The 18,027-nt window shown below is 43.2% G+C and overlaps 2 protein-coding genes across 2 annotated transcripts in view; one reads left to right on the top strand and one right to left on the bottom strand.

The window, feature by feature from the left end:
• Positions 1 to 1,184: 1,184 nt before the first annotated feature.
• On the top strand, positions 1,185 to 13,600 carry mttp (microsomal triglyceride transfer protein). The gene is made up of 18 exons (XM_030352209.1): positions 1,185 to 1,371; positions 2,615 to 2,802; positions 3,118 to 3,258; positions 4,258 to 4,365; positions 4,728 to 4,844; positions 4,967 to 5,106; positions 5,285 to 5,435; positions 5,823 to 5,980; positions 6,899 to 7,067; positions 7,333 to 7,440; positions 7,756 to 7,968; positions 8,326 to 8,537; positions 8,692 to 8,789; positions 8,971 to 9,092; positions 9,510 to 9,737; positions 10,359 to 10,483; positions 12,189 to 12,359; positions 12,525 to 13,600. Exons 1-18 carry the CDS (start codon positions 1,311 to 1,313, stop codon positions 12,670 to 12,672), a joined length of 2,658 nt encoding a protein of 885 aa, XP_030208069.1. The 5' UTR covers positions 1,185 to 1,310; the 3' UTR covers positions 12,673 to 13,600.
• Positions 13,601 to 14,766: 1,166 nt separating this feature from the next.
• LOC115540703 (uncharacterized protein C4orf54) overlaps positions 14,767 to 18,027 on the bottom strand; it is an 11,879-nt gene continuing 8,618 nt past the window's right edge. Inside the window, exon 2 of the mRNA XM_030352208.1 lies at positions 14,767 to 17,413. The gene's annotated coding sequence lies outside the window, so the exon portion shown is untranslated. The remainder of the gene's footprint in view (positions 17,414 to 18,027) is intronic.

Below are 18,027 nucleotides of genomic sequence, written 5' to 3'. Positions count from 1 at the left end.
ATCACGCGTCCTTTGAGTGGCGCACAACTACGTGTCACTACTTTAGTTAACACACACACACACACACGCACGCACTCACGCGCTGTCTGCAAGGTCATCAGCTAACTAAAGAACTTGGAAGAATACTGTGTCTGCTATAAAAAGTTTAAGAATCGACTAATACTGACACCCACTGGCGGCTTACCAAAACACACTGATCAATATCAATAAAATGTTGATCCATTGATTTTTTTTTACCTAATGTAGAAAATAAATATGGTTACAATCAATCCTAAAACTATTAATTACTGGTACTTTCTCCATGTTTCACAACTGCTGAGTAAATGTTGAACTCATTAAAGCATTTAAAAATGACGTGCCCAATTTATGATAGATTATCTGAAAAGCATATCAGAATGGACTTGATTGATATAAAAAAAGTTATCACTAATGGGAGTAGTAGCCTACTAGGATTATCCATCTAAGGAGAACGCCAACGGAAAGTCGAGATATGTTGGGTCATTGATGGAGATATTGGCTGAAACAAGAAACCCACCCAAGTATGTTGATTAGAGCTGACACATTTTCATTGATAAATTGGATTGGTTTAAGTTGTAGGCCTATACGTAGCTGTTATCATCAGTCTCTCCCTAAGTGTGACGTAGACGACACCCATGCTGCGGCGTTTCAACACATTATTTGGTTTGTTGTTGGTTGCTGAATTGTTTTGATATTTCACTGGATTTTTCCTTATAGCGACGTCTTTCCAACGTGCATAGTAAAACAATATAGCCACGGTTCATTCATACCCGATTCAAGAAATTAGGTCAAAGGTGAAGTCGCCCAATCGTACCTTGGTAAATATAACATTCATATGTACCCCATATAACTTATATAGCCTATTGCAATAACAATACCTTCAGATGATAATGGGACTATTCAACGCAGTCGTATAGTCAGTAAGCCTACATATGAAAATACAAATGAAAAGTCGATTACATTTATGCGATCTCTACCACTTGATTAATCTAATCAATAATATAAAGCCGATACTGTCGATAGCGCATGAGCTGATCAGTCATATAAAAAAGCATCCCCTGGCGCACCGGATCTATCGATAGTCGAAGTGATTGTAAAAAATCTCTGCTTGACGAGTTAATGATTGGCTGCTTATCCGCAGTAGGCCTACTTAGCGTGGAGTTTGGAGTCTGCCCTCCACTCTGGTAAACCAGAATTGTAGTCGCTCCGACCTGTTGGGATCCTCTCCTGTGGCCTCCGTGTGCCAGGCACTGAACGTTAAACTCGTGTGGTGACAGACCGATACCTCCACAATGTTAAAACTGGTTGTACTCTTGCTTTGCACTGCGGTGGTTGCTACCGATTCTAAGAAAGGTGAGTCACTTTTTGTTATGATCCGTTTTTTAGGACTGAATCCTAATGAGTCAGAAACACTTTTAAAAGATGAGGTTGGGTAATTTGGGATGACTAATAATGAAAGTCAGGCTACTGTCATTGGTCAGATAAAAGCTCGTGTACACACAATATAACCATTTATTTAGAACTATTTATTAATGCAATTCAAAAGTGGTGTGTCATCTCATCTATGGTGCCAGTTAACAGACTAGAACGGTACACTGTTAGAGAATGGTGACAGTTTTTGACTCTTCAATTCTAAACTCATTTTGACTCCCTTTAATTAAGTCTTCATAAAGTAAAACAATATGATATATAATCAAGTTATCGTAATGTAAAATCCAAATACATAGATAAGGACAAAAGGTCTCTATTTCAGTGAATCAGAAATCTGAATCAAACAACCAATACCAAGTGCTACCAATATAGCAGATAGTACATCATAGGTTGGTTCTCTTGCTTGAATGTTGCTGTGAAATTAGTGGCAGGCATTAACAGACCAACATCTCAAGTCAGTGGGCCTATTGGAATCATGTTGGCTGTAGCCACCAGTCCCCCTGTGATTAGGTGGTCTATCAGAAGGTGACACGTCAGTGATGGCCTGTAGCTCCACTCAAAGTAAAACATCTGATCTGTTTCATCGCTTCAGCCACAGAGCAAATGTTATCTTTTCAGATTGGTAACACGCCCTGTTAATCCACGGCTGGTTGTAAACCAGGCCCTGTCTTCACACCAGGCCCTGTCTGTATGGACGCTCAGCTAAAGGCACATCAAGTAGATTCAGCCTCTCACACCAGGCCCTCATTGATGGGCCGTTGACTAGATGCACATCCAATAAGACCCCTTCTTCAACATATCACATTATATCTGAGGAATTGTATGTGAACATAACATCATCTGTTGAAATATATGTCTACATAACGGTGCACCATAAAACGCCCGCTATAAACGACTGCAATATAAATTGGCCTCAGTATTATTCTAAACCCATGTTACTAATCATGTTAGTAACATGGGTAATAAAAAAATCGAGCATCAAAACATTTGAAACACACCATTACTTTTGTGTGGTTTATTTTTGTGTGGTTGTGACACAAGTCCGTTTAAAAAGTCTGCATTCCGGTGAGTTTCTCTGAATTAAAGCCCAGGGAAAGTCCCTCCTCACAGTCTCTCTGGTCTCTCTCGGCATCCACATCTGCTGACATGGTTGTGTTGACTCTAGATGTTGCTGCTGGGCCCAGACTGGACAACCACCAGCTGTATAAGTTCAGCTACAGGACTGAGGTCCTGCTGGATCGGGCCGGGGGGTCAAAGACGAGCAGCGCGGGGTATCGGATTACCAGCGACGTGTCCGCCCATCTGGTGTGGAGAGACCCGGGGAATAAAGACGACCAGCTCATCCAACTAGCGGTATGTCAACACGAATCAGAGGGAGAAGGGACAACATAGCTGACTGAGTATACCGTTGTTTCTGTTGTCAGGATCTGAATTAAACTGGTCTTTAGGCTGGCTGTGAGACGATGTCCATCAATACTGATGAAAAATAGAGAGACACAACTGATCAACTATAAACAGTCCTTGACAAATATAGATCAAAATATGAATGTTTTCTCGTCTGTACTGTATTCTATAGCATGCATTTAAATACAAGATTTGATATAAAGTGCGAAAATCCAGGTAGTTTGTGAAGTGGTACCTAATCTAAGATGCCCGTCCTCCCATCAGATGTCCGACGTGGGTGTGGAGAGCTTGGCCCCGCGCTCTAAGAGGGACCTCCTCAAGGGCTCCACTGCAGAGAGCCTGATGGGGAAGGGGCCCCTGGGGGCCCTCACCCGGCCCTACATGATCCACCTCAGGAATGGCAAGGTAGGGAGGGACCCTATCATTGCTTTTTACATTTATTTGAATTTTTGTCATGGAAATGTTTGTTTTAATTTTTGTTTGCGTTTGTGTTTTATCTATAGTTATTGTCGTGGTTTTGTTATCAGAATGCGGATAAACACATGAAGCGTACCCAAAGTGATAAACCCAGACTTGTTCTACTGTTGACTGAAGAGTTTATGTCTTGGTAAATCGTAATATATTTTCACACTAAGTGTCTCTCTTATCGTAACTATAATCTGTATATATATCTTTTTTTTTGTACTATCCGAATCATTTTCCTTGTTATAATTTGACAGACTTTATCAAAATATGATTTTCAACAGAGTTTGAAGTTCAGACGTAGTATAAGTATTAGTCTTTATCTCACATGATAGGGTGATGATGTTGGCAAGGTAATTAAATCACCCCTCACACTCTGTGCTCAAAGGTCAGGGCGGTCAGAGGAGAGACAGGAAGCAGAGTGTTGTCTTTAAGAATACTTTCTGTTTCAGTGTTTCGTGGCACCGGAAGATAAGTCCTAAAAGATACCGACCTTCATTAGAATCCCTGATCTAGGCCGAGGAGTGTAACCTCTAGTGGGCCAAATAAAGAAGCCTTTAATTGGAGTCCTTTAACCGCCAGTCTCTGGTTTATCTGAGAGACTAAGCAACTGAAATGTGATTTGTTTTATATTAATGAGGAGTGTGTGAAGATGGTGAAGAGCATTTGATGATGAGATGCTTTTTATTTGGAAATGTTATCATTGAATAACTCCATGTTTCTAAGTATCTTAGTAGGTTTTTGGTTTTAATTCTTAATTATTACATTTCTGAAATTCTGTTTTCATTTATTTTACATATATTTTTTTAATACTACTTCCTTTACTAAATGGGACGTTCACACCGACACCCTGACAAAAGTTGACATTGTATGAACAAAATAATTGGCTTTTTAATCCCATTGGTTTAAAGTAACGTTTGTTTGTTCCCTACTTTAAATCAGGTGAAGGCTTTTTACTCGTATCGAGAGGAACCAGCGACTATCAAGAACTTGAAACGAGGGTTGGCTAGCCTACTGCAAGTCCAGCTCAATACCGGGAAAGTCATTGAAGTAAGTCCACAACAGGTTTTGCTTCTGCTTTAATGGTTTTATATCGGAGAAGCACCTCAAGTTCTGTTATGTGCCTGAATTAACCCAAATGTCTAAATGTACCGCAAAAGGTAAAAGGGAAATGGGGTGAGGTTTAAAGCAATTGAAGATAAATAATTAATATTTTTTGCAGTGATACAGTTTATCCTAACGCCATTTTTATCACCATGCAAAGTATTCATGTTATACCCCAACCAAAATATTACGAAAATGATGTAACCAAATTATCTTAAACCCAAATTCAATCAACTCATTCACCCTGATACATAAACAAGCGTCACTGCATGGGACTTAAACTTAAACAAAGGGTCTGCTGCCGACAGAACGACGTGTCCGGGAGGTGTACCGTCCAGTACCGAGCCACCAATGGACAGGTGACCCGAACCAAACTCCTAGAGACCTGCCAGACCTCCGAGACCGGCTTCACCACACACAGCCAGGTCCGTCCATATCGCGAACCCCCCCCCAAACGACGCTCCTGAATTACACCGTTGCACACAACTAATCATCAGGCTCCATGAAGTTTGAACGGGGATCCTGATCCCTGATCTTGTTTGTCCAGGTGTTGGGTGTGTCCAAGAAAGCCAGTTCTGTGACGTCGTTCACACTGAGCGATGGTTTCATTGAGTCCGCCGAGGCCGAAGAGGTTCACATACTGACCGCCAACTCCCGCAGATCGGCGGGCGTTAAAGTTGTCTCCAGGTAAACGCACAGTTTCGGGATGCTTACTTTAAGGCGTCCCCACTAGTGATATAACAAGCTGGTAGATTTTCTTTTGGCTCGTCAACCTCACACCTGTTGGTAAAATAGGGGCCGAAGGAAAGAGAAAACAATGCCATGTAATATGTTTGTCTGAACTTTGTATTTCGGTGTTTCCCAGACAAAGCCTTAAGTTCGTGGGGAGGGCAGCGGGGCCACTGGAGGTCCCTGGAAAAGACGTGGCGAGCGTTGTGGCGTCTGTTGATGCTAAACTGGCAGCGGTTGGTGTCATGGCTGAACAGGTCAAATCCCAATGCAAGGGCTGCCCTACGGTGAGTGCGTTACCATATCATATCTGATAATGTCATGTTATTACAAATATGATATCAGATCATAGCATAATTTCATGTTACGTCCTATACCCTATTAGATACATCACATTATGTTCAATTTAATGTTGGGTTTATGATTATTATTTGATATATTAGATCGTCATCAGTCATGCAATTTTCTGAATGTAACCAAATTCGCTTTTGATGTAAGTTGGAGTCAATGGGTCTTATTCACCGAGCTGCCATCTTGGTTCCATCTGATTCAGTTCCACCACCCAGCTAGCGTTCAGAATCAAGATGGCTACTAGATGAATAAGTTGTCAGTTGATGGCCATCTCCAGCACTGTGCTCTGACACTCTTCCTCCTTCTGCTGTTCCCTTGGTCAGCTGGTGGAACATTGGCAGGCCAACAAGGATCAATTTGAGCCTGAGAGGTTATCCAAGGCCATGGCCCCCCGCAGCTTCCTGGCTTTCATCCAGAGCATCAGGAAGGCAACCGAGAAGGAGATCCTCAGCGTGCTGAAGAGTGCCAGCAAGACGGCCCTGTAAGAATCCTACTCCTCCTCCAGCGCCATCTCACACCTGCATTAGTTCCCCACGCAAAGATGCCTGTCTGGTTAACTTTCTGTCTATCTGTCTGTCTGTCTGTGTACCTGTCTGTCTGTCTGTCTGTCTGTCTGTCTGTCTGTCTGTCTGTCTGTCTGTCTGTCTATCTGTCTGTCTATCTGTCTGTTGTCTTAGTAGGGAGACCTTAAGTATAGTTAATCACAACACGTAGGATTAGGGAGCCTCAATTGTTCACATTGCATCTTGTGGTACATAATATACGGAAGGGATAATGTATAGAACGCCGGTCATTATCGAGAAAATAAGCCCCGACAGGGCGAACAGGACACCGACGCGCAGCGGAGGTGTCTTGGTTCGCCATGAAGGGGCTTATTTTACGATAATGACCGGCAAAGTTCTATACATTATCCCGCTTATTACACGGCTACTTCCCAAAACGAAACAATTTATTTACAATGTATTTGTTACCAGCATTCAAAGTGTTGATTAGCAGAGAAATAGTCCGCCCAAGACGTTGACGTCGTCGCTTAGCAACCGACAGCGCTTGGGTTGATACATATCCCGCTTTTTACATTGACAAGTTACCAGACTACGTGCGGAGTGATACCAAAGGCAAAAAGTCCTTTTGTTTACCTTGACAGCGGTCATTATTCATCCGTTGCCAATGAATTATCCAAAAATAATTGACCGCCGGAAGTTGTGAAGTGCCCATGCAAGTGAACGGAACGTTGAAAAGACCCGTGTAATAAATGTTCTTATTCAGTAGAAGGCTTCAGAGCCTATGCTATTGTTCACTTTGGAGCAACCCTAGCACAATACTGCACACAGTGTGGCCACAAGGATGAGCCTTTGCTTCTCCACCTACTGACCTCCACCCTCCACCGCTCTTCCACCAGCCCTCAGGTGGTGGACGCTGTCACCTCCGCCCAGACGCCAGCCTCTCTGGACGCCATCCTGAGCTTCCTCAACTTCACGGACGCCAAAGGCCTGGTGCTACAAGAGAGGTTCCTGTACGCCTGCGGCTTCGCGTCGCATCCCAACGAGAAAATGCTACAGTCTCTCCTGGTTGGTACCTCTGTCTCTCTCTGCTACAATGGGTCTCCCAGTTCTGTCTACTGTATCTACTGATACAGGGGTACAGCCCGCTGCCTTGAGGTCCAAGCTCCTGGAGAAGGTTCCAAGAAACGTGGGGTTATATAGGTCTTATAAAAACATTGAATGCGGCCATTCATCCTCCATTTTAAAACCTGAGTTCTAGTATCTAACAAAGGAGGAATCCATGAAATGAAATGCAGCTGGCTGTAATGAAGTGTTGTGTACGTCTTCTCAGGACATCTCCAGGGGCAAGATCGGCAGCAGTGAGATCAAGGAGTCGGTCGTGATCATCATGGGAGCTCTGGTGAACAAGCTCTGTCTCAAAGGAGGCTGCGACTCCCCAGTAAGTCTGCTAAGAACCTGAGCCTGTGTAGCTCAACTTGAGGAGCATGCCAGGGTCAGGGCTTTGATTCCCATGGGGGTGGGGGGGGCACAACCATTCTAAGAATGTATGCACTCAAAGGCGTCCGCCGAATAGCACACATAGTTTCAGTCTCAATCTCTGGATTAAGATATGTTTGCCGATGAAGATAACATTGAGCATGTTATAGTCATTTAAAAACCAGATGGTATCACCATATTTTATAAAGTAGGCTCTTATGGTAATAAGAAAACACTTGAACTGTCCAGAAACATCTATCTTCTGTTCCCCCTGCAGACAGTGGTGCAGGTGAAGAAGATGATCTTGGAGGGTCCTGAGAGCACTGAGGTGGAGGCGGAGATTCAGATGTTCCTCCTGTCCCTGAAGAATTCCCTGCTCCCCGAAGCCATCCCAATCTTCACAAAGTACGCAGAGTCGGAGGTGGGAGCCTTCTGCACCATCGCCCTCAGTGCCCTGCAGAGATACGACACCAAGCTCATCACCGAAGAGGTAGAGTACACATGATGATGATGATGATGATGATGATGATGATGATGAGGAAGATGATGATGATGATGAGGAAAACGATAGTAGAGACGATTCAGTTTCACTGTGGTTGGGTCAAACACCTCTTGTTGGACGATTCCCTGTTTCCATGAGGAAACAGTTTGTGTTTACTTAACCAGGAAAGGTCATGAATGAAAGGTACAGGCCGACAACATGAAACAATATATCTAATCCAACAACAATAAACGAGACAAAGAATGAGCCTCAAATCATCCATCCATTGAGCCATCCATCACTGGTTTAGCAAATCTCCCAGAATGCAAATGTGATATTCAATGCAACTTTGAATATTGGTTTAAGGTGAAGAGCATGGTGAACCGGATCTACCACCAGAACCGACGCATCTACGAGAAGAACGTGAGGTCAGCGGCGGCCGACGTCATCCTGAGCAGCAACCCCTCGTACGAGCACGTCAAGAACCTGCTCCTGTCCATCGGGAACCTGCCCCACGAGATGAACAAATACATGGTGTCCAAGATCCAGGACATCCTCCGCTTTGAACTGCCAGCCAGGTATTGGACGCTGTATTGTTGTGAAACATCATGCGTCGAAAAAACGAGGCGCCCCCCCTTCCAACACCATCGCTCTGTAAATGTTATGTATGTTCAAATGTGTGGAACATTATCGCGTTCTCATAGATTTTCTCTATATATTTCATTATTTCAGCAAAGTCGTACGGCATGCCATGAAGGACATGGTGTCTCATAACTATGACCGTTTCGCCAAGGTGGGCTCGTCCTCCGCATACTCCGGCTTCATGGCGAGTAAGTGTTGGACCAAAGACCCCAAACTGCAAAATGTGTTATTTTAGCATCAAAGTTTTGTTGTACTATTTGCTATAAAACAAACACCTCGAAACCTTTCGATTACGTTTTGTTAACAGTCCCCCCCCGCCTCCCCCCTTGACCGGACTCTAATGCCTAATGTTCTACAAACGTTGTTCAGAAACGGCGGACGTGTCGTCGACATACAGCCTGGACATCCTGTACTCGGGCTCCGGCATCATGAGGAGGAGCAACATGAACATCTACGGAGCCAGCAGCGGAGCCACGCTGCACGGCCTGCAGGTGACCCCACCGCGCCACCACAGCAATACATAGAACCCCCTGAGGGCCAGCGGTGACCCTCTCTGGGGAACCACCGTAATGGTTATTGCCAGTGCCATTCTCTTATTGGCTGAGATGGTGCCAGATGATGTCATTTGCCACCAGAAGAGGAAAAAGTACAAAAGCCATCCATTCAATCCAACTAGGGTTCTGGTTGAAAGTTAACTCATTGAGAGCAGTCTATGTCGGTTTATATTGGTTTTCTAGTTCACCAGTTCAATTGTGGACATTGTCCTCAATTGAACGCACAGTAGATTATCATGTCTGTCATTGCGGTGTCTCAACTCGTTCTAAACGTAGTGAAGTGAGAAACGAGCTGCAAGTATCCTCCAGAGGCCAATGTGAGCCTGACCCTAATGAAGGATTCCGATCCCCCAGGTGGCCATCGAGGCCCAGGGCCTGGAGACACTGATCGCAGCCACGCCCGATGAGGGGGAGCAGGACCTGGAGTCGTACGCGGGCATGTCGGCCCTGCTCTTCGACGTCCAGCTGCGGCCCGTCACCTTCTTCAAGGGCTACAGCGACCTCATGTCCAAGATCTTCTCCATGTCCGGGGAGCCCGTGAACGTGGTGAAGGGGCTCATCCTTCTCACCGACCACTCTGAGGTTTGTGTGGAGCCACTCTTACTCATTTGTGATAAGGGTTGCAATAATTGCCATGGATGTCTTTAATGATTAAGTGCTTTAGTAGGCGATTTTCTAATTCAGGTGACTACCAGTTAATGCAGATGAGTGTCATTGAGGAGCAGGTAGGGGGATGGGGTTTCTGACAGCAAGGATGCCTACAGAACAGGCTGTGGACACTGGGGATTGTGTGGAGCCACTCTTACTCATTTGTGATAAGGATTGCATTAATTGCAACAGCCTAAAACGTTAGACTCTCCGGACATCTTTTCAGTACACTCTTAACTAAAGAGTGCAGAGCAATTAATTAGAAGAGCATTTAATTGATTGGGCACAGGACAGTGTAGAGGTTAGGGTGTTTTAGGGTGTTTCACAGCCAAACATGACTTGTTTCATGCCCCACTGGCTTTAGCCTACCTGCACCCTTGAGCAAGAAGCCTAAACCTGACCTTCTCCCTGATGACATTTGTCTCAATACGCTGTAGGTCACTGAATGACTAAGTAGTGTAATAAGTATTCCATCCAAATATACAGCATTATTTGTCTATCTAGTTACAGTGTATGTAACATATAGGTCTGTTTCCCTCACCCCTGTGTTCGCAGGTTATTCAACTCCAGTCCGGGGTGAAGGCCAGTGCTGAGTTCCAGGGGGGTTTAGCCATTGACATCTCTGGAGGCATGGAGATAAGTCTGTGGTACAGAGAGTCCAAAACCAGCGTCAACAACAGGTACTGTTGACACACACAATCCTTATGGGAATCATGCTTTAACAATTAAACTCTTCTTATACTCTTCTTAATGGGTTTTCTTCTATAGATATCGTAATGGAATTTAAAGGACAGTTGCTCAAATGATAAGACAAAGTGCAAAAACCTACTGTTAAAAGCTGCTTCTTTTTAATTAATGAAATATCTTCCACTAACACAAAGGCTAGAGTAATGTTTGTCCAAATGTTTCGAGTTTTAACCCTTTAACCTTCAAAATCAGACCAAAGCGTAAAAGCAGTGTAGTCCAAAAGCCAATCTAGCTAAAATACCTGCTATGTGAATTTGCAAGCAAACTGCCTTACCCAAAACTTGGTAAGACACTATCTCTCAGAACAATTTTCTCCGATGAATGCTATCTGTCATAGTTGACCTATGGCTGCAACATACAGGGATATAGGGCAAAGACCAACGAGGCCCAAGGACACACACACACACACACACACACACACACACACACACACACACACACACACACACACACACACACACACACACACACACACACACACACACACACACACACACACACACACACACGCACAACCTCTAATACTTAATGGGGGATTGTTTCTGATAGACTGACTATGTCACTCTTCTGGAAATAGACGCTGCGTTGATGCAGGGTTTATGAAGGCCTCTGTCCGCCTATATGCGTTCTGTATGTGATTAATTTCTTCCACTGGCTGCTGGACCCGGGCCACATTTGAGTGTGCGTATGTGCCAGCATGTGTTTGTGTGTTGCTATTCGCTCCTAGCCTGATGTGGGAGCACTACCTCGGACAATCAGCAAGTTTGTTGGTAGTCTGCTGAAGAAAACTTGCCCAGATATATCCCAGATAACTCATGATGGACCAGGGGGATTTTATTAGGGGGGAGAAATCTCGGTCATAAACATAAATCTTGTAAGAAACATTCAGAATGAGTTTGAATGAGGAGCACAACGATGGTGGCTTGTCTTCTTATGTAGCTGCAAAACAAAATGGTGCACGTTTCAAAGGTTTTTCTTATGCTTGTGTGTGGATTGTCCCACTGATGTACAGCTCAACGCTGCAGGACACACACATCCGCACACAAGCCCCTATGTTTCACTGGACTAACACAAGAGGGTTTGGCACACGATACATCTCAGGCACCTAGGGTTTGATTCCCACCTGCTGTCATTCTCTCTCTGTCTTTCAACTATCTTCTTCCCGGTCGGTCTTCACTGTCTCATCCATAAAGCCCATGTAAGTTTATGTAGGTTCTATAGTGCACCAGTTTCTAAAGCAATATACTAGACTAGACTTCTAGACTAGCATAGTGTCTGGTGTTCCTCGTAGGCCCACAGGGCTCCGGGGCCAATATTTGGGGGCCTCACCTCGGCTTGGCCCTGGCAAAGGGGGTGTTAGTGACAGAGGCAGGTGAGAAGATCAGCATAGTTGTTCCTCTGCCACTCTCATAATAGCCCGGCTGGCGGCTAAGGCGTAAGGGACCACAACCGCAGCCCCCGCCGTGCCAAGTCATGTCTTTACTGGCGGCTCTAAAGACGATGACATTTGGGTATGAGCTGGGATCCAGTGTGCGATTCATAACCCTCTTCTTATTTTACGCACAGACCACGTGGCTGCTGGTACCAGACGCCAAGAAGCCACCTTTTAGTGTCTTTTTTTTTTGTGATCCCGCACAGGGGTGCTCTGGTTGTCACCGGCAACGTGACTGTTGACATGGACTTCGTCAGAACGGGGATGGAGGTGAGCTTTGAGACGGAGGCTTCGTTGGATTTCATCACCACCGTCCAGTTCTCCAATTACCCCTTCCTGGTCTGCATCCAGATGGACAAGACCACCTTTCCTTTCAGGTATCGTAAAAAATGATCCCCCCACCCTCTTTTACCCCAGCCAACGACGAGGTCATAGCAACCTCATCGGTAGCCAAGGTGTTGTGCAATGGGTTTTATTTTGAGGTCTGGTTACTGAATCTGCAAATTTGAGTTTAACGGCGTGGTGCTCGGTTCTCTTTCTAGTGAGTACCTGACTAAGTACGAGAGCCTCCCGTCGGGGAAGAGCTCTGTGTCAAGTAAGGGCAGGAAGCAGCTGGTGCCCGGATCAGAGTTCCCCCTTCACCAGGAGAACTCCAACATGTGCAAGAAGGTGTTCGACTCGGACTGGTAGAGCTACACGCACTGATGGCAATGTATGCTAACACGTGCTAACGTACGCTAAGGTACGCTAACATGTGCTAACGTATGCTAACGTTGCCAAGATGGAAGTCTTTCCTTGTTTTCGCATGAAGATTCATCGATGATCAGGGACACACTGTGTGTGTGTGTGTGTGTGTGTGTGTGTGTGTGTGTGTGTGTGTGTGTGTGTGTGTGTGTGTGTGTGTGTGTGTGTGTGTGTGTGTGTGTGTTTTCTGAAAATGCAATGTTTACATTCCTTATTTCAAGTTATTTTTTTCTTAATTTGACTTAAGCCAGCCCAAACACCACTAGTCGATTGGTTTGCATTAGATTAGATTCCCTATGCCAATATGTTTACCTGGTCACCTGCGGTCGTTTACAGCGGAGCCGGCAGCCCCACAGTGGGAACAAAACGGAAAGCATTTTATTAAAGGCGGGGTCAAGGAGCTATGCTTTAAAATCTGGAATTTTTGCATTTTCTTTTTCCGGCTCCCTTTGAACATCTATTTATAATGGCTGGTTGTTTATGTGTGAGCGTGTGTATTTTATTTGGTACCCCCATACTGTGAATAGTGCTACTGTAATTCCCCCCCTGCTATGTAAATATCCCATGTTGGCTTGTTGAAAACCGCGTCGACATCCTTCTTCATACGACAAAAAAATCAAAGAATCTGCCTAAATAATTGTGTGTAATGTTTGAAGGACTAACTAATCGTAATGGTGGCACAGTAATTGGTAGAATTAAAAAATCAACAGCTATTGTAATGGATGATCATCTATCAACACTTAAATATGTCTAATATGTGATAAATATATTAAATTGAAGACATATTGCAACTATTTCTTGAACTCTTTGTCTTGAGATTGGTTTTTTAGATTTGTAAATGGCTGGCAATAAAAGTCTACCAAACAATATAAAACCTTTGTTTTGACAAAAAAATCATATTCAGATGGTCAGATTTACATGCATTTATTACAAGTTATTATATAATGTTTGTGTATGTATACCAAACACACACACGCACGCACGCACGCACGCACACACACACACACACACACACACACACACACACACACACACACACTGTGTAATATATACTCAATATAATAAAGGATAGATTAACTAAAACAACTAAACGGTAATCTTCCACTTAGTTAAATACAATTAAATTAATTGGAATGTAATACCCTATGCATATTTATGCTTTAATTGAAGTGGAAGTTCACCGTTGCATGATCTCTTCTTAAGTTATCCTTTATTTTTGTACTATTATAATATTCAGTTTAAATTCATCGGATATAAATAAAAGACCAGGAGCCCATAGCTGAATTGTCACAGCAGGTTAGCCAATCAATCAAATCTGTTCTCGTCCCAGTTGTGACATCAGAGCCGCCCTTTGGCATTCGAGCGCAACAACTGGGTCCTAATGTAGATTCTTCAGAAACCACCGAGAGCAGCTGGGGGCAAACCAGTGTCTGCCAGTCTTGCCGTGACCATAGCAACGGCGTAAACAAACCAGCAAACTGTCAGGGATAAACTTAGGTCCCTGGGGCTGGCTGGCGGTCTCTGTGACACCAGAAGGCTAAGCTTGCAGCCTTGTGGATGCCGAGGCTCTCTGCAAGCCTCTTGTCGTAAATCTATTTGATCACCATTGAACTCTCGGTTATTGGTTGTGATATATCTTCCAACGGTTGTGATATATCTTCCAACGGTAAACTTCGTGGGAGAACATGCATGACACATTTGAAGGTTAAATTCAACCATGTCGTCTTTAAGTTATACTCTTTAGGCATTTAGTATGCATAAAGGATTACTTTGTGTATTCATTTTAATTTAAATGCATGATGAATTGGTGCCTATAAAACCTTGAAGGGTTTTGATATTGATATATATTTATATATATTTAGATTTTGATATACATTTACTTTTCAAGTATTACATAATTTTCTTTTCTTAAAGGCCATTCAACCTTAGACCACTGACTGTATTTGTATCTGCTTTGAAGATCATTGAATAGGTAGGCATACATAGCTGAATTAAGGCATTTGATGATTGCCTCAACACAAATGGACACAGAACATTCAGTTGGCCTGCATTTAGATTTTATTTCAAACAGCTGTTGGCTTGTCAGGCCTACAGTATGCCAAATATCACTTTCTTGTACACATACAAAAACTTCCTTTAGTCTATCTGTCTTCACAAGTCTCTCTCGTTCTCTCTCTTTGGGGAAGCAATCCACATTCATGTATCATCTGCATAAACCATGCTCAGGCCATCTCACATTCAACTACTTTCAGTTTTCTTTTCAAATTGTATCAAAAACAAGCAGATCTTTTTAATTTTTTGGTTTTGATATTGTCCTATTGAGCATGGTCAAAAGAACATAGGTTCAAAGAATATACCAGTGTTTGGCATTTTTTGTGGGAAAGTAATACGGTATGAATATTTCAGTCTCAGCTGAACAACAAAGGCCCATAATGTGATACTGCTATGTTTTTGCTGTCATTATTTTTAATTAGTTTGTATTTGCTGGTGACAAAATACTAGATGTAAATATGATTTACATCTGTCTATAAAGTGTCTATAAAGAAACAAAAATAATACATTTAGGATCCTTTTTTCATCTTAAAGGAAAGAGATTCACTATGCAGCTTAAAGTGAGGTTTGCACAATGGAATTACATATAATAAATAATTAAATGAAACTAGTATAATATGAGATATACTAGTGTATATTTTGACTCTACACTAATCTTTTTTGGGTTCAGATTTCACGTCTGAGGATACTTTAGTCATTCTTTTGTTTTACTATCATAATTTTTTCTCTCACGTTTTAAATACACAAAATAATTTGCACTGCTCTGCAATGGCAATGGGACGAGTACAGTTTAATATGGACGTAAATTTAAATTATTGTATCAGTCAAGGAATATAATCATACGTCCAATTTTAAATTACAATTTATTGATATATATTATTGATCGAGGAGTCAAATATAGGACTGGCCATGTCCGAATAACTGCACCATAACAAATATTTAATATCATCTCTGCGAGTACGTTATGGCAAAATAACAATTTGAAGAATTAAGGTAGATGGATTGACCAGCAGATCCAAATACCTATCATGGTTTATGTTAAGCACGCTAACCTTATAGCAATCTGAATGAACATAACGGACTGATAGTTAATCAATAAAACAGAATCAAACTATAAACGACACAGGGATCTGTTATTGCACTATTGCGAGTAATCACTTTAAAAGGAAACAAGTCAAATCACTGACATAATATGCTTCTACACAAGTCGTTTATTTACAAAACGGCATCAGAATTTATAACAGTTGATAATTTTAGCGTGCTTCGACTTGCTTGAAACCTACAGACAATACGATTGTCAATGGATAGATCGTAAAGATTAAAAGGTTCAATGACCTAACGCATGTTCACACATTGTACATTTAGAGAGACACACACACACACACACACACACACACACACACACACACACACACACACACACACACACACACACACACACACACACACACACACAGACACACACACACCCTGATACACTCATCTCTCCTTGCGTTTGATACTGCGTGGCTCCTTTCTCCAGCGGGGTAACGCGACTCCCCTGTGTATTTGCATGTGTACGTGCCAGAATGCCATGCATAACTCTTCCAACTACAAACACCTTCACACATTCACACAGACAGCACACCTCGCGGCCGCTCCGTCCCAGTGCCCCCCGTGGGCACAGGATCAAGCACTGCAGCACGCCAATAGAGGAGGCCGTCCCCTCCATGTCTTTGCCACAGGCCGGCTCAAAACACGTTGAGCATTACTGATATCCATATATATATACATATAGATCTATATAGATACATATTCGCATATGAGAACGTCTCTCAGCAAGAGTCCCAGCTCTGTGTGGCCACGGCAACACGCCTGAGTGCGATCCTTCGCTGTCTTCTTCTTCTTCTTCTCTCATCGCCATAACAACAATAACAGTTGTGGGCGTCAGGGGGACGGTGCGTCCAACATCACATGTTCATCACGTCCAGTGGTGCAGGTATTAGCAGCTTTTTTTCATGACACAGAATACCAAGGGGTGTGCGTGTACTTCAACTAGAAAGTAGGAACGTGCTTCGGCCCGTGATGGCCAACATAAAGGTAATTGGGGGAAGGACGTCACGCCGGTTTAATACAGGACACACCGCGACGTCGCTTTGGCACGCTCATCTTTCTGTTCTTGAAATGTACAAAATACAAAATAATTGTGCAATGCAGACAAGTGGTCCCTTTGTTTCCTTTTGAACTGACATCGCACGGTGACCCAACAGTGTCTGTGTGTGTGTGTGTGTGTGTGTGTGTGTGTGTGTGTGTGTGTGTGTGTGTGTGTGTGTGTGTGTGTGTGTGTGTGTGTGTGTGTGTGTGTGTACGGCTAGGTGAGAGACGAACAGCTGAGTAGAAAACTCGACAAAGCAGCTTCTATAGAGCAGGACACACAGAGAGGGGGCGGCCTATTATAACCTTACCCTACAGAATGCAGTGGGGGGGGACACAGAGCATGGGGACGTTAGAGGTTGAAGAGGCGGTATGGTTGATGAGAGGGGGAGGGGGGGGGCGGTCTGATAACATGACTTGGAGGTTGGCGTTCTGATTGGCGGTTGGTTGAATGGACGCCAAATGAATAGTCTTTTCTTTTTTTCAGAGGAGACGTCCGAAACTGTAAAGAAAGAATGAGAAAATCTTTGTTAAAGGGGAAACATAAAAAGGCATTTTATAGACCTTAAAAGTGAGTTCAGGCTCACATGTTCTGCCTTTAAATCTGTGGTCTGCTTTTAATGTCATCTCAGTGTATTTATGCTGTTGTATTTTTTCTTTATTCTGTGTCTGTGTTTTTAAGTTTTTTTATTCTTTGTAAAGCACTTAGTAAAATGTCATTTAAAGCTTTTAAATATACTATTATTATTTACACACCACATACATTTCTGCTAATATAGCCTTGTCCTAAACAATGCTGTAAGTGTGCCATAGCCCCACATACAAACTTTGATTAAATCACTGCATTGTTGACCTACAGGGCATTATGACTAATGAGATGAATGTGATGATGTGACCTTTAACCCTGGTGAGGGATCACATTACTTCTTCAGCATTGTTCCCACGGACTGCTGACTCACTAGTGTATTACGGAGTCATTCCGTCAGTCGCCATCATAGCAATGAGCACATAATGAGTAGCAGTGGACACATTGAGTTCCTGTTTATGAATGCCCATAGATGAATAACACATGAGGAATGTATGGCATAACAGTGCTGCCTCATTTACGCGAGTAGG

This window comes from Gadus morhua, chromosome 3, assembly GCF_902167405.1.
Source record: "Gadus morhua chromosome 3, gadMor3.0, whole genome shotgun sequence".
In the NCBI taxonomy this organism is placed as follows: domain Eukaryota; kingdom Metazoa; phylum Chordata; class Actinopteri; order Gadiformes; family Gadidae; genus Gadus; species Gadus morhua.
This window is presented reverse-complemented; position numbering and strand designations above follow the sequence as displayed.

Bases quoted from the DNA above. Each gene is read 5' to 3' on its own strand.
- mttp (XM_030352209.1), top strand. From the start codon at position 1,311: ATGTTAAAACTGGTTGTACTCTTGCTTTGCACTGCGGTGGTTGCTACC. The intron at 5,436-5,822 runs GTGAGTGCGTTA...TCCCTTGGTCAG, and splicing joins AATGCAAGGGCTGCCCTACG to CTGGTGGAACATTGGCAGGC. The intron at 7,969-8,325 runs GTAGAGTACACA...TATTGGTTTAAG, and splicing joins CCAAGCTCATCACCGAAGAG to GTGAAGAGCATGGTGAACCG.